Genomic DNA, 22,073 nt, shown 5'->3' with positions numbered 1-22,073 from the left:
TGGCTAAAAAATTAACCCTGTGCTAAATTTGTATATAATTTATTATTGAAGTCCCCAGCATTTATAACAAAAATAATTAGTTTAAATTTCGGGTTTTGACTTTTAAGAATTTTGGAATTTCAATATTTTGGAATTTGGATTTTCGGGATTGTGTTCGTCTCCTGGTTGCAAATCAAAACTTTTCCTTACACACTTTTAAAAGTTATAATACAATATTCCTTGTTACAGATGTTAAAATATTAGTCAAGTCCCAGGCTCTTTTTACCATTTATTTCCGTTTGTCCTTATTAAATTAGCAAATTTATTCAGAATTGTTGATTTAACTTTCTTTATTTTACATTCGTACTGAAAAAAAACGGTCTTAAGGGCTTCAATCATAAACACGTTTATTTTTATATTTCAAATTCAAATACAACAAAACTATGGATATCAAAACCTTCATCTATCTTCGTATCGTCGTGCGTCATCATCGATTCCCTACTTAACATCCAATACTAGTAGTACGAGTCTATCCCTATTATGGCCATGATTATTTTCTACAGAAATCAAAATTGACAACATGCCTTCTTCGAATGATTTGACCATTCCCGCCGCGGCACCGAGTTGGGAAATGAATCGTGTCAATCTCAGCAAGTTCACTTGAATTCCAATGAACCTACAATAACATCCACACACGGATACGGATACGCCTACTCCCTTTCATTCAATCCATCGCAGTTGATCAATAATATTCTCAGGTCTATCATCCTTATACCTACGAGTATGCTACTAAATTTTAACAAACGCATCATTCACATTCAAGTCACTAATTATCTATCGCTTCTGCAGAATTATTGGCTTCTGTGCTTTCTGCATGCCAAACATTTTCTATTTGTTCTGCCTGCTATCTCAAACACCACCGCTACCACCCGTCGACACCACCCATCTTATTATCAAATAAACGAGCATCTAATTGGCACCAAAAGCATCTTGATTGAAGCTCTACAAAACTCCCACACCAAAAATGTCGACTGCTGATGCTATGGTACTCTGGTTCTGGGTATTATTCGAGAATTGAGAACACCTTACATAACTCTGGTACACTTCACATAACGGATATACAAATCCATACCTACCCTTAGTGATGCGTAGCGAATTTATCTTGCGCTCGTTTGTATACAGGAGGACCACACACATTAATTCCTTTCACGTTCACTTTTCAGGATTTCCCACCAAAACGCCCTCAAACATAATAAGTGAATATAATATCGTATAATCCCTGCTTCGTCTCCTCTTAACATACATAACATAGGTTTAGTAGAACGCCCGCCGCCGCTACCGCCACCGCCGTCCTTCAGAACGTAGGTAGGTATAATATGTGCCAAACGTATCTTGAATTAACATCTCTGACAAACTTGGTTGTGTAACTCTTTGTTGAAGGAAATAAGGAAAAAATTGATTTGACATATAAAAACGAGCGAGGAGTCTCATCTGCTTCTGCTTCATCAGCCTCTATGGTGATGCCAAAAAGAAACTTCCTCCGCTCCGTTACCGTTACGGTAACTTTGGGGATACAACGAACAAACGACTCATGCTACGAGTATATAACACACTCCACTCACACATTTGGTAACATGGACTAAATTAATTGTTGCTCGACTATTCTCGTAATTCATATGCCAGCACATGTCGAGACTTCCAATTAATTGCCATCCAGTTCGGCTCTACCAAACTGGTTAGGATTGTTGATCACGCAGCACCTTTTCGGGGGCTGTTCATCTGTAATTGACGAGGGGTATATTCTGAATAAAGCACAACTCACGAACAAAGGCAGGTATCTAGGAAAAGAAACGAAAAAAAACCTTTAACAAGCCAACCCTATTTATTAGCTCCCTCAAGGAGTCTCAACAAGAGTCAAGAACGTTCATAAGTAGCTCTTTGCGGGATGAAACACCTGCTTTGTGCGTTATGTGGTTGTATGTTAAAATGTTTGTAAGGGCCAGAGCAGTGTTTGGTTTGGAAAAAGGCCCAAAAATTCTGCCAAATTTAATCATTGAGTGAGTGAGTGAGTGAGTGAGTGAGTGAGTGAGTGAGTGAGTGAGTGAGTGAGTGAGTGAGTGAGTGAGTGAGTGAGTGAGTGAGTGAGTGAGTGAGTGAGTGAGTGAGTGAGTGAGTGAGTGAGTGAGTGAGTGAGTGAGTGAGTGAGTGAGTGAGTGAGTGAGTGAGTGAGTGAGTGAGTGAGTGAGTGAGTGAGTGAGTGAGTGAGTGAGTGAGTGAGTGAGTGAGTGAGTGAGTGAGTGAGTGAGTGAGTGAGTGAGTGAGTGAGTGAGTGAGTGAGTGAGTGAGTGAGTGAGTGAGTGAGTGAGTGAGTGAGTGAGTGAGTAAGTGAGCGAGCTGAAAATTTAGAGAGGCAATCAGTGAGCGGAAATCAGTGAGTAATAATTTTAGATTATTCTTATATCTATATTTGAGCAACACTTTAAGGCAGGTTGTTTTTGTTGATCAGCCAAATAAGTTAACGTGATTTTGAAAACTTTACTGACACTGAAGGGTTATTATTTCCCAGGACCAACAGGTTTAAATTTTTAGTGAGGCAATCAACGATTGAGAATGTTTGACTGTCGTGACTGTAATTGATATTAACGCAATGAATTATGAGCTCAAGATAGCGAATTAGAGGTCTTTTAATAATGCATAAGTATAAAACAAATATCATAGATTAAAATGTTAAGAATTTATAACGGTACTTTTTAGACTTAAATTCATGAGCTACGTCCCTGAGTAGAATTTCTTTCTGCCTACAAACCTAGGATAAGGCACAGGCCATGCAAACGAAAAATGTCCTATATATAATCTGGCTGTCCCACAAAAAAAAAGAAATGAGAATCCTCAAAGGAAGGTGAATGTAATTTGTAGTCCTCTCAGTTAGAATATCTTAGTAAGGTGTATCGTATGCTTTGCAAATGTAAAGGTAACATATAAAAGTAAAAGAAAACGCTAAGAGTGTCTATAACTTATTCACCCGCATTGCTATCCTTTTGCGACAAGGCAACAGGATGCGGTTTTGTTTGGCACTCACTGGCGCTCACAGGCACCTCTAAACCGCTTTTGCCACAAGGAGCAATAAATTGTTTTGTGTGTCGTCATTAATTTTTTCCCTCATTTACTCCTTGAAAGAAAGGATGGATGGGGATGCGATGGGATGAAATCCTTTTTAACTTGATGGTCCCACACCAATATGTGATGTGGCGTCAAGAAGAATTTCAAGCATCATGACGATGGTAAGGGAGGGGGAGAGTGTTGAATACTCTGCAGCGCTATGATGATGAAGACGACAGCAGGAGAGAAGCGAAGCGGAGTGACGCGACATACATAACGGCAACGGTAGGGATGCGGTTTGCATTTCCTTGTATTGTTTTTCTTTGTGCTTAAAAAATAAGGAAGGACTCGCACAGCACAGCACACCAGGGCACAGTACAGCACAGTGATGGGTGTCTGTTGGGTCGCCATGCTCCAGCCTGGAGATACAGATAGGTTTCTTTACCGCCAGAGCATCGCCATCCATCCTGTTCTGCATGATGCGAAGACAAGTTGCTCCTAATAATGCTTGGGTATTAAAATGACAAATTGCATTTAGACGGATAATTTCTTTACTTCCGTCGTCATCCTCTTTTTCGTCTTTGTTGTCATCGTCATCGTCGTCGGCCCCTTCGTCCTTTTTGGGGTTCGTTAACATTGTTTTTGTATTTATTTTTATTTTTGCTGTGCTGCTGTTGCTGCTGCTTATACTGCTGCAGGATCCTGGGGACAAACAATTTACCTTTCGGTGGTGTCGCAGTACTTGTGTATTCTTTTACGATGGTTTTGGTAGCATGTGGCAGTGCCACTACAGGTACAGCAAAACGAAAAGGATAAGACACACCTGCTTTACATTTCTTTTGTAGCCCGAACTCCGAACCCAACCGAACAGAACAAAACAACATGCAGAAGGTGAAGAAGGTGAGTTGTTTACGGAAGCGGAAGCGTATGTTGTTGATTTTCCGCGCAATAGCGCTGATGGCTTATTGATGGTTGTTTTCCCTTATTTTACTTTTTTTTTTTGTTGTACCCTCTGTAACTTGAGCTACGATGGGAAGTCCTTGGGATCTCGGTGGGTGGAGGAGGAGTTGTTGTTGATGCAGAGTTGGAGTGAGTGCGGTTCGGCCTTCAAAAGCAGACGATTGTAAGCTAATGAAAATAGTGGTAAAGTATGTTGCAAGCAACGTTGCTTCTGCTGCTGCTACTGATGATGATGATGATGATGGTACAAAGGAACAACAACTGATGGAGCTCAGCGCATTGTTCGGTGTTGGAGATATACCCATACATTGGCATAGTTAGTAGGTTAGGTAGTGTGCGAGGGTGTTGAAGCAATTGTTTGGCTTTTATAGCCACTTGTACTGAAAGAGTGACAATTTATTTAACGGCATTAGCGTCGACGGCTTCAGATGGCGATGGCAGAGAGGGGTTTAAATGAGATGGATGGATCGGATATTAATGGAAATTTGTATGTGACTGGAGAACCTTTTTTTTGTTTAGAATTTATGAGTTGGCTCTTTGAAATTTAAAATGTTTATTGAACCTTAGAAAAGGAAAACACAAATATAAAAAACCTTTGATTTATAGACTTAGTATAGCCGAAGAAATAAATTGTAATAAAGAGGAAGTAGAAAGAAACTATGGGCATATAACTTTATGTTTGTGAAAGGAACTTAATTTATGTATTTGGATACAATTTCAAGGAAATGTTTAGAAACTTCATTTTACTTTTTAAATGGGTTTTAAGAGAAGGAATAAAAAACAATCAAATATGTCAATTCGAAAAATGTCAATTTCGAAAAAAGGTCTATACTACAGTATAGACTTACAAGCCGTAGTTTTGTGCTTGTATTGGTATTTCTGAAACCTTTTTTATTTTTAAGGAGTCGTTTGTTTTAGTGGATTGAGTTGGTCTCGCAGTAAATTTGAATGGTTCAAACGGAAAAAAACTAATAGAATAACAAAAATAAACAAAGTCCTTTCCCTGAAAATTATTTCCCGCTAGATAATTTCAAGTTAGTTAACATCGGTTAGTCAAATTAATGACAAAATGTTTGCTATCGTTGCTATAAGGCCTTTATACTTTAACTTATTCATATACTTTGTCATTTATTTCTGCTTAAATGATTTTGACCTTGATTGGGATCTTTAGAAAACGATTTAATGTTTTCATGATTCTAATAGAAAGTGAAAGTTGAAACAACAGTCCGTCAAATAATATCCTATCAAAATGAAATTAAAGGTAGAAAAAGTACAAACAATGATTTAGATTGTCTTTTTGTAAAGAATTTTTTTTTCAAATTCAAAGTACAGTGCGTCAATACCCATAATGTTTTTCTTAGAAAATAACCCTTCTAGGTCCGTATATAGCGGAGTTGTTTTTCTTATAAACATTTGTATGTGATGTTGGAGTCTTTTTTTAATTGCAGGAAATTTAATCTTTGAATTCCAAACAACGTTTCCTGCACCGTTTTCAATTACCAACCACATTATTGGTAAACTTAGTCTAAAATCTCGGTTAGTCTGATAATACATTTTAAACTATTTTTGGCTTTCTTATAAAAAGTATTATTTTAATTTTTGGTAAAATTTTGAGAAAATCCAATTGACAGTTGTCTTACAAAAAACAAAAACCTAAAGAAAAATTAAAAAAGTTAGTAAAAGCAGGTTTTCGACTCAAATACCTTTTCAAAACTTTGAGATATTAGCTTTAAATTAATTTTATTTTTTTTAAAATATTGTTGTCAACATTCAGTAGCATTTTGAAAAAAAAAAAAAAAATAACAGTTTTTTTCACAAACAATTAAAATCCTAAAAGAATAACAAAACCTGATAAAAATGTATTTTCGACTTAAATATATTTTCACAACTTTGAGATATTTAGGTTAGGTTATAGTGGCTGTCCAAGATGAAAACGGACACACTTAGGCCAGTTTAATGGCCCATTGTGATACCACATGAACCTTGAGGCTTCCTCCTAAGCTCAATGGAAGCAGTTAGAGTCCCTTACGAAACGTGAGAGGCTGATTATACTGATATGATTTAGATCGTTTAGATCGTTAAAGAAGAATTCTCCTAGGTAATTCTGCGTTTTCGAGCTAGAGCAGGGCATGTGCAGAGAAGATGAAGAACCGTTTCTTCCTCTTCCTCGTCCATACAGCTTCTGCAAAAGTCATTTGAGAATACGCCTAGTCTCATGGCGTGCTTTCCTATTAGACAGTGTCCGGTTATGACACCTATTATCGATCTTATATGCGATCTGCTTAGAGAGAGCAAGCACCTTGAACGTTTTAAATCCAGTGTTGGCCAGATGTTTTTTGTGGCTTGACACGTGGTGATGTTGGTCCACCTGGTGCCTGCCCTCCTCGCAGCGTCTTGCATAAGTAGCAGTTTACAAGTAGCGATTGGTATGCCAGTACTTGCCAAACGTGGTAGGATGGGCTGTACTGTACCGTTCCTGGCGAGTTCATCTGCCTTACAGTTACCTGGAATGTCTCTATGGCCCGGCACCCAGCAAAGGTGAATATTACATCGACAGTTATGGACTGTTATAGAGTTTGTAGAGACAGAGTCCAGAGATTTGATAGCGGCCTGGCTATCAGAGCAAATACGGATATCAGATGTTGATATCACGTTTTCTTTGAGCCAAGACAAGACTTCCTTAATCGCCAAAAGTTCCGCCTGGAACACGCTACAATGATTGGGAAGGCGGAATGAGAGACTTAATTTCAGTCGTTCAGAGTACACACCACCACCAACCCCTTCTTTGGTCTTTGAGCCATCTGTGTAAAAGTGGATTGACTCATCCTCTAAGAATATCCTATCCTCCCAAAAAGATCTGGTAGGTATAGAAATCTGGAAATTCCTATCGAATTGTAGTTGGGGGATGGTGTAGTCTGTGTGCTTTGGAATTGATTCTAAGTACCTTAGAATTACGGAGTGGCCAATGTTGTTGTTAGTCCACTGCGACGAAGCATTGAGGCGGATAGCAGAGCTTGCAGCTATTTGTTTACTAAATATGTCAAGAGGTGTAAGGTAGAGCAAGGTGTCCAGTGCCGCAGACGGGGTCGTGCGAAGCGATCCGCTTATACATAGGCAGGCTGAACGTTGAACTTTATTCAACTTATCCCTGTTTATACCTTTCTCTAAAGCAGTCCACCATACTGCCACACCGTACGTTAAAATCGGTCTGATTACCGATGTGTATAGCCAATGCGTGATTCTGGGTTGTAAACCCCATTTATTACCAATAGCTTTTTTGCAAGAAAAGAGAGCTACAGTAGCTTTTTTGACTCTTTCCTGTACGTTGCGTTTCCAATTTAGTTTTTTGTCTAAGACAAGACCTAGGTATTTGGCCTCGTCTGAGAATTTTCATTGGATTCCTTTAATGTAAGGAGGGTTGACAAATGGAATTTTGTATCTCCTCGAAAATAAGACCAGATCGGTTTTGTGTGGGCTAACACGACAAAGTATTAGTCTGTCCAAGTAAGAGTTCTTTTAGGATATTAAGATGCTTTCCTGAAACTGCTATAGCAACGTCGTCCGAAACCCTCCGCATCCAGACTAGTTAGGATTTCATTCACCACTATGTTCCAGAGGAGAGGGGATAGAACACCACGTTGCGGTGTCCCTCTACTAACGAATCGTCTACTAAAAGCGTTGCCCAGTTTTGAGTTAATTATTATGCTAGTAAGCATTAAATGAATTAACTCCCGAAGCGAACTCTCTACAGTTAGAGATGTCAGTGCAGAAGTGATTGCAGATGTGTCCACGTTGTTAAAGGCACCTTCGATGTCAAGGAAAGCAACCATAGTGAACTCTTTATGATGGAGGGAATATTCGATGGTGCGTTCATAAGTATGTAACGTAAAAATTGATGTTCGGTTCTCGACATCTCGTGAATACATTGGCTTTAAATTAATTTCGTTTATACAATCAAAATTGATTTTCGAATAAAAATCTCGTTTACCAAAATAGATTTTGAAATCAAGCTTTTTCATCATATGCTTTATATTGTTGGTCATTTTGAAATTGTTTAGAATAATTAAACTCACAACTTTTTTAACAAAACACGAAAACCTACAAACTTTTAAGCAAGTTAAATCGACAGATGGGATAGGAAGTTATCATAGTGGGTCGCATCCCTTTTTTTAAAGAAATTAACTTATTTTTTTATTTTGTGAACGCCCCGAAATGGGACTCAAGGGTAAACTGATGCGCATTCCCAGAAGTACAATCTTTACGGTTGAATTGCTTGAGGGAAGAAATGCAACTGACTGCAGAAGACCTTTCGTCGGTATGCAGGAGTAGCAAATGCCTCAGCAAGAGAACGATTGCCTGTCAATTTAGAGCTCTCTTTTCAATTCTATCCAAAAGACTCAAGTTTTTAATGGGGGCACCAACCTATATATGAGAATTATACTCAAGTTTTGGACTGTGTAAATTATAGCCAAATCAAAAAAATTCTTGCATCGTCGGAAAAAACCCTAAAAACTTAAATATATGGTCACTTTACAAGAGATATATTGTCGTGTACATTCCCAGAACTGAAAATCGTGAATCCTCTACTCAAGTGCCACCCTTCGAAAATGGAATTGGGGTACGTTTTTGCAACAGTGTACAGTACTGTGTTTTCAAACCATTCCATTCTAAGCGGTTTTGGGTTGCCCATTGGACAATGCTGTCAAGATCAGAATTTATCATGTGCTGACATTGGTAGTCCACATCTGAAGCACGAGATTTCTACCCGCCCAAAACTACTTGATTAGAATGCTCTAGAAGATTATTTTTAACCGAACAAAGAAGAGATTCATTAATACCAAATGCATGCACTATTAATAAGAAAGCTTGATGCAAAACTCTATTAAATGACTTTGAAATTTCAAGTGCAATAATCTAACTTTTTTAAAAACTACTTAGAGATTTGTTCCACTGTTCAGTGAGATGAACAATGAGATCACCAGTGGACCTATTGTTGTGAAAGCCGTACTGCTGGTTATTAAGAAGCTTTCTATCTTCGAGATATTTCTTGAGTTGAAAATTGATGAGCTTTCCCATGGACTTGGACAAAAGAAACTTAAGAGCGATTGGACGATAATAAGAAGCTGTTTTGCATGCTCTTGAAAAGAGACCTCTAAAATAGTACTGATGGAAAAGCTCTCGTTGTGGTTTTGCAACGATAAAGGAGACTTCTACAAAAAAATAGCGGCGATATTATTCGGGTTAGCAGAATTGACAATGAGATGAGATCTTAAAGTACAAAAGGAGTGTCATTGAAAATGACCTCAACTTAACTTGTTTTTATGTACTCATCACTCTCCTCAACTTCTGGGCAAAGTTTACTTACTTACTTCTCTTAGTCCTCAGACCTGTTAAGTCCATTGGAAACCTCTTAAAGGGCAAAGGGCCTCTATTACGCCTACGCTCCATAGTGTACGGCTTCTGGAGATGTATTTCAGCTCTCTCCAACTTTTGCCCAGTGACGCTGACTCCGCCTCGACTGTCCTTGTGAGCGGATTCCATTGCATTTCTTGGCCTGCAATGCAGTCTTTACCTTTTCGAAGCGTACGTCCAACCCATTGCCACTTACGTCTTCGTGTTATAGAGTCTATAGGTTCCTGGCCTGTCCTTCTTTGAACTCCTTCATTTGATATACAGATAATCCTTAGGATGTTACAAAGACATTCACAAAGGTTTACAACTTTCTTGTTATGGCTGAAGTAACCTTTCTGCACCGTGCTGCACCCATAAAGAAGCACAGATTCGACATTTGTGCGAAACTGTCGTTACTTTGTTCTTAAGCTGACAGAGTTACTCCTATAAATTTTCGACAATATACCGAAGGCCGCTTTTGATTTGCCGATGCGGCAGATGAAGTCTTGTTCGGTTCCGTTTTCTTTGGAGACAATACTTAGAAGGTATTGAAAGCTCTCCACTTTTTCCACTGGTTGCGGGGAAATATTTATTTGAGAGTTTGGTCGGGTTCCTAGGCTGATCTTTTTTGTTTTGCTGGAATTAATTTTCAGCCCAATATTTCTGCTTCTCTTTCCACACTTATTGTAATTTGATGGAGATGGAGATCCATGATCCTATGAGAGAGTAATCCAAGTGCTTTCCCTGCGCTACGGTTACCTGACAAAGCTTAACGCAGTATATTACTTGTCACCAACAAAAACAATATTGACGACAGAATACAGCCCTGTCTGACTCCCCTACGGACTCATCTGACAACCTTCCATCGTGCAGAACGTGACCCTCGTATCCATCATGTGTTACTTTAATAATACAATTAGTTTTTCTAAAATGCCTCTCCTCCGTAAAGCTAACCAGATATACTCCCTATCAAAGGAATTCTCAAAAACGAAAAACAAAACAAACATCTCGAATACCTTTACAGACAAATATTTTAACTTTAATATTTCTAAATGCACTATCAAAATGACAGTCAGGCTTATAACTTGCAAATATCAATTGCAAGTTTTTAAGGGCACTCTTGGAAAGTTTCTAGTTACACTGAAAACTTGAATTGATCCATAGACATCTAATTTTGAATTTCTATTAATGAAGTTTATCACTTAATTGAATTTCGGAAAAAAGGCTAACCAAAAACCCATAACCCATAAAATCAGAAAATACAAATCTAAATTGTCTTGAAATGACATTGGTTAATGGTTGGTTATTTTGTGTATTTTATTTTGAGAGGTTGTTTGTTTTTTAATGCTGCCGTTTTTTTTTTGAACAAATAGTATTTAATAAATAATAAAAATAATGTTTTTTATCCAAAATAACATGTTTTTTACTTACTTTTGAGAATTTTGTATGGGTTTTGAGTTGTGAGAAATTCTGTTTTCCTGCAAATAAATTACCATCAGTTAAAATCAATTATCAAAAGCTGCAAACTAAATATTTATCTTTTAAAAAGAAAAAAAGGACATCAATTGATAATCAACTTTTGTCTAAATAAATTAAATAATAACCATATTAAATCAATTCCTAAATAAACCCATAAGCAATTTGAACTTCAATTGAAATCTTATATTATAGAACTTGGTTTCTTGTTTCTTTGTTCAGTACGTATTCCGTTGAATTTCAAAACACAAGAGTATTCTACTCAAACACATCATTCCTTTGATAAATATACTCGTACATTCAAGCTAGTTCTATATAATTTTCAATTGAAATTGCTAAAAGCGGTCATGATAAAGAAGGTTTCCATTTTCCATTTCCCATCCATAGTATCCTTGTCTTCGTCGTCGCGTCGTCTCCATCGCATAACACACAAAGTCAAATAAATACTCGAAAAAGTTCTTCTTCTAGGGGAAAGGTTCCAACATTTGACTATTTAATTGATTAAATAAAACCACATATAGACAAAAAAGATTTGAAATCTAAATTCAATCAAAAACCACGACTTTAAGTTTTGAGTCATTTAACGTCAATTAAACAATCGAACTAAGAATCTATATAAATGTCCTTGCATCATTTATGATGATGTGTGTATTGTGTACTGTATGTGAAGTGTATACGTTTAAATACTGAAATGCTTTCATTCAATTTAAATAAGTTTAGAAAGTTTCCATTTTATTTAAAATGAGAAGTTCAATTTTAGTTATTTTAGCTTCAATACAAATTTAATCCGAAACTAAGGATTCGACAGTAGCTATATGGTGCAGGCATAAGCGGATCTAATTGCGTTTATACCTTTTTTTCAAGGAACCAAATTTCTTTATAGAAGTTTTCATTTCGTCAAAGTTAAGAACTGAGGCTTTTTTAAGGGCCATATAGGTATCACAAATTTATCAAAAGGTAAAAGAAAAATTATTTACAAGAGTGAAAATAGGCTTGGTGGTAGGTGGTAGAAATGGCGATCTCAAGGCAACCTAGCCTGAGATCCAATTAGCGCTGTAGTGCGCCGTTTTGATACCAAAACTCGTTTGACCTGTGTTAGAAAGGGAAAGATTTATAGAGAAGCTTCATAGCGATTATGTTAGAGCCATTTTGTCGCATTGAGAAAAAAGATTAGGTCTCTAATCTTTGTCTGGTTTGAGCTTTGTTAAAGTATCTTACATGTATCCCTTATTGCCAGCAGTTCAGCCTGAAAAGTGCTAGCAAAGTCAGGAAGCCTAAAGGATTTAGCTTCATTTAAGGACTAAAAAAAGATCCCAGAACCAACTCCGCACTCCATCTCTGAGCCGTCAGTAAGGATGGTTGTGTCGAAACCTATCGACACGATGTCATCCTCCCAATCTTCTCTGGATTTGAAAATAACCTTTAAACCCTTACTAAGGCTCAAAGTAGGAGTGCAGTAGTCAGTGTCTACCGAGATAATATCTGAGGGAATCAATTTCGTTGTGTTGCTGTGACCATAAGGTTTTGACAACCAGCTGTTTGATTCCTTCAGCCTAATAGCGCTGCAGGAAACTATGTATTTAATAAAAAGGTCGATTGGTAGAAGATCCAAAATAACGTTTAAGGCGTCCCTTGGGAATGTACGCATTTTCCCTGTGGTGCCCACGCAAGCTGTTCTCTGAACCTTCTTAAGCTTATCAATATTATAGGCTTTGTTAAGAGCAGTCCACCACACAATCGACCCATATGTTAAGATTTGACATAAAATCATCTTCGACTGAAGTCCCCACTTTTTGCTGCAGGCGTGGAAGACAACACAGGCCTTCTTAACCCGTTCTTCAATATTTAGTTTCCAGTTTAGTTTAGGGTCGAGTATAACCCCTGGAAGACAATGATAGGATTTGACCGTTGAGTCGAGGTAGCTTGAAAGGCGGTACTTAAGCTTTGGTGGTAAAGAGCAACAGTTCAATTTTACTTTGGTTAACTCCTAGTCCACAACTCGTGGCTCAGCTGCTAACTTTCTTCAAAGCTGACTCCGTGATTTCACTAATCACAGAGGTGTACTTTCCTGAGACCAATAGCACCAAATCATCCGCATAGGCTACCGCCTTCACTCCAAATCTATCTAATTTAACGAGAATTGTCTCCATGACCAGAAGCCATAGAAGAGGCGAAAGGACACCACCCTGGGGTGCTCCCCTACTCACGTGTTTTGTTGCGATTGTATTGCCTGGAGTGGCTTGAATCTCCCTACCACTGAGCATGGAAATAATCCATTCTTGAATGAAGTCTTCTACACCGAACTTAACGAGTGATTCTTCTATGGATTCGGTAAGGACGTTGTTAAAAGCAACTTCTATGTCTAGGAAGGTAGCAAGAGTAAATTCTTTATAATGTATTGTTTTTTTTTATAGTACGCACTTCCTCATGGAGGGCAGTCTCTGTCGATTTACCCTTAAGATAAGCACGCTGAGAGCTTTCGAGAGGTCGTACAACTAGGATGCTAAGTTTATTGGTCTGAAATCCATCGCGGATTCTGGACCTCGCCTACCCACTTTCGGGATAAAAACTACTTTGACCTGTCTCCACGACATGGGCACATGTTTGAGAAGGAGACATCCTTTGAGCCATGGAGCTGCCACATCATGCAACTTTTGAAGCATAACTGGCAGTATGCCATATATGCCTGGGGATTTATATGGAGAAAAAGTATTCATGGCCCACAAAATATTTTCTCTGGTTATAACGGAATTGACTTGCTCCATATGAGCTACGTTTAGCTCTGTGGTTTCAAGCGATCCGGGGTTATCACTCTCGCAACCCGGAAAGTGCGTCTTCATCAGTAGCTCAAGAGATTCGGCTGAAGAGGCTGTCCAGGTTCCATCTAAAATAGCCTCAGAAATGAAAGATTACAATGTTATTTCGATAATACTTTCCTGAGCCTTGCGGAGTCCTTTATGTCTTTGATTGATTGACAGTATTCTCTCCAGCCTGTCTTTTGGCTAACAACAGGACTTGCTTGTAAATTTTAAGAGAGTCTTTATACGGTTGGTAAAACATTTGTTTGTGGCAGATATTGAAAATTGTCCTCGTCATTTTCCTATGACTGGACAGTTCTTTATTCCACCAAGAAGGAAGGGTCTTACGGCTATATTTAACTTGGCAAGAGACTCTAAAAGCTTTACTTATAGAAGTTTCAAAGGTTTTCACCTTTGATTCAAGGTCTCCTATCGATTCAGTGAGATTCGGTAAGTTGCTTAGTTTGGAATAAGCAATTTGACTGAATTTCTTCCAGTCAGTTCTTTTGGGATTTTTATAAGGCTGAGGGTTTTTCGACTCGAAATCAATTTGAAAAAAGAATCCGAAGATCCAAAAACGAATTCAAAGGAGAAACTCTCCAATTCTCCACTAATAAATTATGGTTGTTTACCAAAGTTACATCCTCCCATCCATCATAATTTTCCGAGCTCGGAAAGACGAAAGGGCAAATTACAAATGGTCAAATTATTTTCAATAATAAAATCATAAAGTGACTCACCTCGTTTGTTGATCTCAGAACTTCCCCAAAGGATATGTTGAGCAATTGCGTCGCCTCCGATCAGAAGGTTTGCCTTTTTGATTTTAGCTTCGGTTATGATTTTGCACACCTCCTTCGGAGGTGATGGTGCATTATGTGCAGAGTAAAAAGAGGCCAACAGCAAACCCTGTGTATTCTTATCTTTAAATCCGACAACTGTCAGATCGGGAGTGCTAAAATTTGGTCATAAAAAATCTTTTAAATGTTTCTTCGCTAAAATACAAGTTCTGGGATTACATTGGTCTTGATCTTCGGTTTTATAAAAGAGGTCGTATTGGTTGTCTTGGAGGCCTCGCACCTTGAGGCCGTTTATCCACGGTTCCTGAATAACGCCAATGTCGAAGTTTTCCACCATAAGGAAAACTCTCAGATTATCTGAAGCACACTTGGAGTGCTGCAGATTAAACTAGATGACCTTCAGCGCGTTTTTAATTATTTTCAACTGCAGAGCTGGGGCTCGCTATGGACCTCGACTCCTCTAACAACATCGTCAACCTCGATGTTGTCATCAGCTTTGTCGGTGTCTGTTCCCCGACTCTGCAGAATTTTAATTTTGGCATTCCTCATGCCAAAACTAAGTTTGAATTTGGCCTTTTCGAGAGCCACTAGACTTTCCTCGCTAATCCTCAGAAGAAGGCAATTCAACCTGACCTTAGCTGATCCGCACTTGACAACTGTGTTGATCATTACCGTCCGGCACCCACTAGGAGGGTTTGAAACTAGGATTTTTGCCAGGCAATAGGCATGGTAGTAGGTGGGCTTTTAAAAAGTATTAATTACCTAACATTCTTAACATCATTAAAGGGATTTTTTAATCTTTAATCTTCATAGAAAATTATTGTAATGGGGCCGATTTGTCAAATTGAAAATTTTGGCATTCTCGACGTTTAGAGGTCCCTAGAATCAAAATAAAATATTTTTGGAGAGATGTCTGTGCGTGTGTGTGTTTGACGTTTTTTTCGTCGTCCATAGCTCAAGAACCAATAGAGATATAGTCTTCAAATAGATTTTATTTACAGATAATAATGCAATAAGTGTGTTTTTTTTACCATAGCAATTTGAAAAAAGGTACACATTTTAGTTAACCCTGAATATCTCACGAACGAATAACGCTTGAGACTTGAATTAAATTTTATATTATATATCATTATGCGATACCAAACAAATGTATTTAAAAAAAATGTAATTAAAGGTTTTTTTATAAATAAAAACAAATGAAAACAAATATTTGTCACCTCAAAAATTGTACGAACAAAAAAATGATTTTTTCTCCAAAACAATTTTGCGGAATAAAGAATAGCGTTTTCAACAAATGGTAAAGTTTTAGGAAAAATCGAATTGAGAGTTTTTTTTTACAAAAAATTAAAAACGTTAACAAAAGTTTTTAAACATTGATTTTCGAATTAAATATCATTTCAAAAATTAAAAGTATTGTCTTCAAAATTATTTTATTTCACAGAAAATATTGTTTTTGACATTCAGTAAATTTGTTATAAAAAACAATTGTGAGTTTTCCATAAAAAATTAAAATCTATAAAAAATAGTACGCAAATGCTACTAAAGTTGCAAAATATTGTTGATAGTTTTTAAATTGTTTAAAATAATCCAACTGACAACTTTTTTAACACACTACGAAAACCTACAAACTTTTAAGCAAAACAAATCGAAAGACGGGATGGGAAGTTATCAGCGTGGGTCGCATCCCAGCCTCTTTTATATCTTATAAGTCCGGCCCTGTATTCAAGTACAAACTATGTCAGAGTATAACTTTATTTGAAGTAGTCTATTTCATCTGCTGCAGATGGGACTTTTGCGGTAAATGTCTATCTTCAATTCAGTGGACATTTAGATATACTCAAATTGAAAGTGCAATATTTAGTTTATTTGAAATGTATGTACATTATGTGGATTTGTGGACATTGGGAGAAAAGTTAGAAGTGACATTAAATAAGTTATTGTATAAATTGAACTAGTCAAGAAGTGTTATATTAGAAATGTACTCACATATACATATTTACAGGAAAACATTTAGGTGCATTATAAATCTTGTAAGAAACAAATTCTTATACGTATCGTATATGCAGACGTTTCCATAAAGATATGTTGAAAATGGGTTTTTTGAAAATTTAGTTTGAATTCTAATGAAAGTGAATTTATTTCTCTTAATTTATCATTGATATGTCAATTGAAAGTAATTTCTAATGAATATTTACTGTGATTATCAAGGTAGGTATTGACTCTTATTACACACTTAATTAAGTTATTTATAAATCACTATCAATATCAAATGTATTGGACCAGTCTATATTCGAGAATTTTGTCAGTTATTTAGGTATTGAAATACATAGTGTCCCTTTATTCGCCAATATTAAGTATAAGAGAATTAGGTTTTTGGCAATTCCAAGAATAAAAACGAATGTAACGTTTGATACTTTCAATTAGTACTTATAGAGATTTTTCGAATTACATTTCATCGAATCAAAATTTTCTTTTGAAAAATTTCAAAAATTTAATCTTAAGTTGTTTTTTGTTCGAGATTTCTGAGACATTAAATGTAGGTAGTAGCATTTTTGGCATTCATTTTTATTAGAATCGCTGTCAATTGGATTGAATTTTTTAAAAAAATGTTAATAACAATATTTTGTATAAGATGAAACATATTTGAAGGGTTTGAATTTCTTTGTTTTAGAAAAATTCCAGTTTAAATCACTTTTTTTTGAGATTTGGATCAGTTAATTAAGTGAAATATTTTTCTAAAAACAATTAATGTCCAAATTTTAGGTTGTACAAATTTGAAAATGAGGTTTCAATTAAGATAATTTATGTTTTAATTGTTTGGTGATTTAGGACAAGGTATAACTTTAGTCATCCCTGATCCATAATATCGTAAATTGTTTAAGTAAAACATTCAATGAACATTCTACATATTTTCCGAACATGCTCTTACGCTTAGAAAATGACAAAGAGTAGGTCGCTTTAAGACCAGTACTTGAGAATCAATTCAAGACCTTTAAGATGAAATAAGTGAAATTATCGAGGACATATAAAAAAGGATATGGAGGCAACTGAAGCCATGGCAGCTATTTGGCTGGAATAATTTTTCATTGGTAATGGTTTACCTTTCTCCTTATAATAATATAAAGAACCCTTGAATTTTCTAGCAAATTACAATTTTGTTAATATAAAAAATTCTAATTGAAAAACCCTAAACATATATATATATGCATAGGTAGAACCCTCTTAGTGGTGCCTTACTTCTCAGAAGTAGGAGCAAAAAAACAGAGTTCGCTCTAAGGAACCAGCTCCAACAATCTATCAGTCATGCGCAGCGCATGTCTCAGAAGCTGGCCATGAAAGTAAAACCCGATTGTCATGAAAAACAGGAAATAGCCTCGGATGAATGGACTGATAATGCTGATAATACTCCCAACAATCCCCCCCCCTGCAAAGCAGAGCAGCTTGCCGATACCCTCGCAGAAATCAAAGCTGCTGATATTACAGCACTACAACACTAAAAGAAATACATTGCAATGAACCAGGCATTAAGAATATACTAAGCTGCGATAACTACTATGGCAAGTTCTTACTCGATGGGAGGAAGCGTTTTTAGGGTTTGCTTTCAAGGAAAATTTAAGCAAAGATTTTTGAGCTTTCATTATGTTGACGAAAAAGTGACAATAATTCGCATTAAGGCCAAATTTCACCAACTGATCCTTATCTACGTGCATGTCACAACGGAAGAGAATGATGTTACCACTAAATAATTCTATGAGATCACCACCAACACCTTTGAGCAATACCCTAAAAATAACGTTAAACTACTATTGGAAGACTTTAATGTCCTTATGGGTAAATAAGTGATCTTTGGTAGGTCAATCGGTAGAAATAGCATGCACGACATAACGTCTGAAAACGGGCTCAGGCTTATCGACTTCCTAAAAAAAAACAACATATTGCTGAGCAGATATAGATTTCTCCCTTCGGATATCCACGAAGGCACGCCGCTCCGCCGTCCCCCGATGATCAAACCTGCAACCAATATTGCTATCGACAGAAGACACTCCTCTCGCATACTTGGCATTCGCACGTATACAGAGCAGCCAACATAGATTTCAAACACTATCTTTTTGGTGCAAAACTGCGCATGCGAATACTTATGGAAACTATGAGGTGAACATTAACCACGAGGAGAAGATTCATCGTTAAATCTTCGCCAACAAAATATCTTTAGAGCTTGCAAAGAACCCCACAATGGATGAGAAGTTTTTTTTGTATAATAAGCGCACACTCAAAGGGATATATTACCCTTTTTATATAGACAAAGTGTAAGCACTTGGAAAGGGAGAGAGGGTTTTAAAGGAGATGACATGGCACATTGGTTTTCAATTCCTGAATATTGCAATAGCTGGGAAAGACAGAGTGTGGCAAGACATTCCACATTCGCGTAGTTCGGCCAAAGAACGAATCTCTGTACTTGACAGTACGACCGAAGTTGGGCTCGAGGGTATATTGATGAGCATTCCTAGAAGCGAGAGTATTACGGTTGAACTGTTTAAGGGGAGGAGTGCAGCTGCCTATTTCTCTAGAGCATAAGCCATTAAAATAAAGGTAAAAGAGGGTGAGACAAGAAACATTTCGACGATGTTCAAGTGACGTAAATGATCTTATGATGGTAATATCACCAATCAATCTAAATGCTCTACGTTCAATACTATCCAAGAGGTTTAAGTAAGTTGCAGGAGCACCAGCTTAGATATGGGAGTTATACTCAAGCTTTGGACGTATATCAAAATCGAATGGGGTGGCGCAACAGTCCGTTGTGAACCAGGGCCTAGTGACTTACAACTCTCAACCATTCCTGTGTGCGAGTACTGTTGTCAGGAATGGAAGGGACCTACAATTTTAGGCCGAATTCGAACGGTTATCTTAATTGAGAAAGCACTTTTTCATGACAAGAATTACTCTTGAAGGAATTGTCAATTCCTCGAAAGACGCAGTACCCGCGAAAATTATTTTTTTTTTAATTAAGGTGGAACAGGCAGGGATTGAACCCAAGACCCCTTGCATGACAGTCCAAAGCACTAACCATCATGCCACGGGTACTTCTTTGGACGTATATACTCGTAAGTCTTGTAAATAACAGCTAGATCAGAGGGGGAGAAAAACTTCTTGCATCGTCTTAGAAAACCCAAACATCTTGAGGCATCTTTGGCCTCATCGCATATGTGATCGTTCCACAAAAGGTGGTTGGTGATACACATACCGAGAATATTGAGATGTTCAGTCTCCTCGATGCATGTGCCATTTATGGATAATGGCTTTATCGCTTTAACGATACAAGACAGCATTGCGTTTTAGAAGCATTAAATTCCACGCGGTTTCTTATTCCCCATTGTACAATGCTGTTTATGTCGGAATTTAATGAGCTTATCATATTTTATCGTTGCAGTTCCACATCCGAAGAAGAGAGATGTGAATCTAAAAACGAATATTAAAAGCTAAGAGTTCTATCGTCAGCGAAACAATGTATTGGATTAGATGTTGCAGACAGGAGATCATTAATTAAAATGAGAAAGAGCGTGGGAGATAAAACAGAGCCCTGGGGAACACCAGCATTTATTTTGTGGTTTTCAGATTTGAATCCATCCAATACAACTTGTATTGAACGATTTGGAAGGTAATTACTGATCCAATGAAGGAGGGACTCATGAAAAACGAAAGCACGCATTTTCGATAAGAGAGCCTGATGCCAAACCCTATCAAATGCTTTTGAAATATCTGGTGCAATAATCTTACTTTCTCCAAAACTATGTAAAGATTTGTTCCACTGTTCGGTGAGATGAACCATGAGATCAACAGTGGACCTATTGCTACTAAAGCCATACTGTCGGTCAATAAGAAGCTTCCGTTTTTCAAGATATTTCTTGATAATTAACCAGCGTTTCCATGACTTTGGAAAAAAGAGACGTAAGTGCAATCGGTCGGTAACTAGACGGTGAGGAAGATTCGCCTTTTTTGGGAATAAGCTGGACAAATGCGGTTTTCCATCCGCTCGTAACGCGACCTGACGAGTAGGACAAATGAAAAAGCTTACGCAGTGCTTTTGCCAGCGATTAAGAACAACTCTTCAGAACAATAGCGGGAATACCATCCGGACCAGCAGATTTATGTATGTTAAGATCTTTTAGGACTCTCACTACCGTACGAGTGCGAAAAAAGATTTGCCCAATAGAATCATTAACTCGATCAAGTACAGGCGGGGTCATAACACTTACTGGCAGCGTTGAATTGGCAGCGAACTGCCTAGCAAAGAGATTTGCTTTTTTAAAAGAGCTAACAAATGGAGTGTCATTCACAACGAGCGTTGGAACCGAGGAAGAGGAAGAATTCCTCATGTGTTTGGAGACCCACTGAAATGGGTCTTGTGATAACGAGAACAAAAAAAAGTATTCACTGTCATCGAATAGAAGTGATTCCTATCGTAGACTCGGACAGAAGGAATCATAGATAGGTATAACTTCGAGGTGGTAAATGAAAGTATCTATCTGGGTTCTAATGTTAATGCCGCAAATGACATAAGCGCTGAAATAAAATGTAGAAATACACTTGCTAGTTGCTGTTTCTTTGGCAGCAACTGAGGAATAAGACCCTATCGCGAAGTACCAAGGAGACGCTAAACAAAACCTTGATCATCCAAATCTTACTACAGAATCATGGATTCCGTCACAGGTTGATGAAGGATTCTTTGAAGTCTTTGAGAGGAAGGTTCTTCGTACATTATATACGGACCGGTTTGTGCCAGCAGGCAAAATAATATATGGCAGAGACAATACAATCACGAGCTATACGAGCTGTACAGGGACTTGCCACTGGTCAAAAAAGTACGTGTTCACCGATTAAGATGGCTAGAACCAGAAGCAGACTTCATATCTGGTGGAGCTGTTAAGTTGTGACAGAAGCACGCTGAGTTGGTATTAGAAACTGGAGGCAGCAAAATAGAGATCTAGTAAGCTGGCGGGATCTTTTACTTGAGACTGATACGCTGAAGCGCCAACTTAAGAAAGAAGAAGATGCATCAAATGTGTTAACACTATATCATGGAGCTTGGTCAATAGAAATTTGAATATTGTGTTTCAGTTAGAAATTCTCAATCTCTTAAAAAGCAATTATTTTATTAAAAGAAATAAAGGCCACAAACACAAAATAAAAGTAAGTATACGCCTGGGTGAGCCTTCAGTTTTTGTATTGTTTTAAATCAAATAGTGGTGTACATAAACAAATGATTATCAAGATGAGGCAGAAAGCTTTTCAACTTGAAATAATTGCATTCTACGTACATTACACAGAATTTCTATGAATAAAATAAAAATTGACTAACTATTTTTCTAAATTACGAAAGCAAAGTCTGATATTACCTTCCGCATAATTTTTTTATAATAAGAATGACATTATAAATTTTAATGGTTGTTTTAACACAAAAAAAAAAACATGCAAAAAAAAATAGATTTTCGTCTCAAATATTTTGGGAATGAATATTTATATTGACTTTTAGCTGATTTCATAACCAAAAAAATTAGAAGTCGTTCCCAAA

The 22,073-nt window shown here is 37.2% G+C and overlaps 1 protein-coding gene across 1 annotated transcript in view; it reads left to right on the top strand.

The window, feature by feature from the left end:
• The first annotated feature begins 3,960 nt into the window (after positions 1–3,960).
• The window catches only part of LOC129944888 (uncharacterized), a 37,235-nt gene continuing 19,122 nt past the window's right edge, over positions 3,961–22,073 (top strand). The window contains exon 1 of the mRNA XM_056054550.1: positions 3,961–3,978. Coding sequence (XP_055910525.1) covers positions 3,961–3,978 — 18 coding nt within the window. The remainder of the gene's footprint in view (positions 3,979–22,073) is intronic.

This window comes from Eupeodes corollae, chromosome 2 (assembly GCF_945859685.1).
Source record: "Eupeodes corollae chromosome 2, idEupCoro1.1, whole genome shotgun sequence".
Taxonomy (NCBI): Eukaryota; Metazoa; Arthropoda; class Insecta; order Diptera; family Syrphidae; genus Eupeodes; species Eupeodes corollae.
Note: the sequence above shows the minus strand (reverse complement) of the source record. Positions and strands in the feature narration are given on the sequence as shown.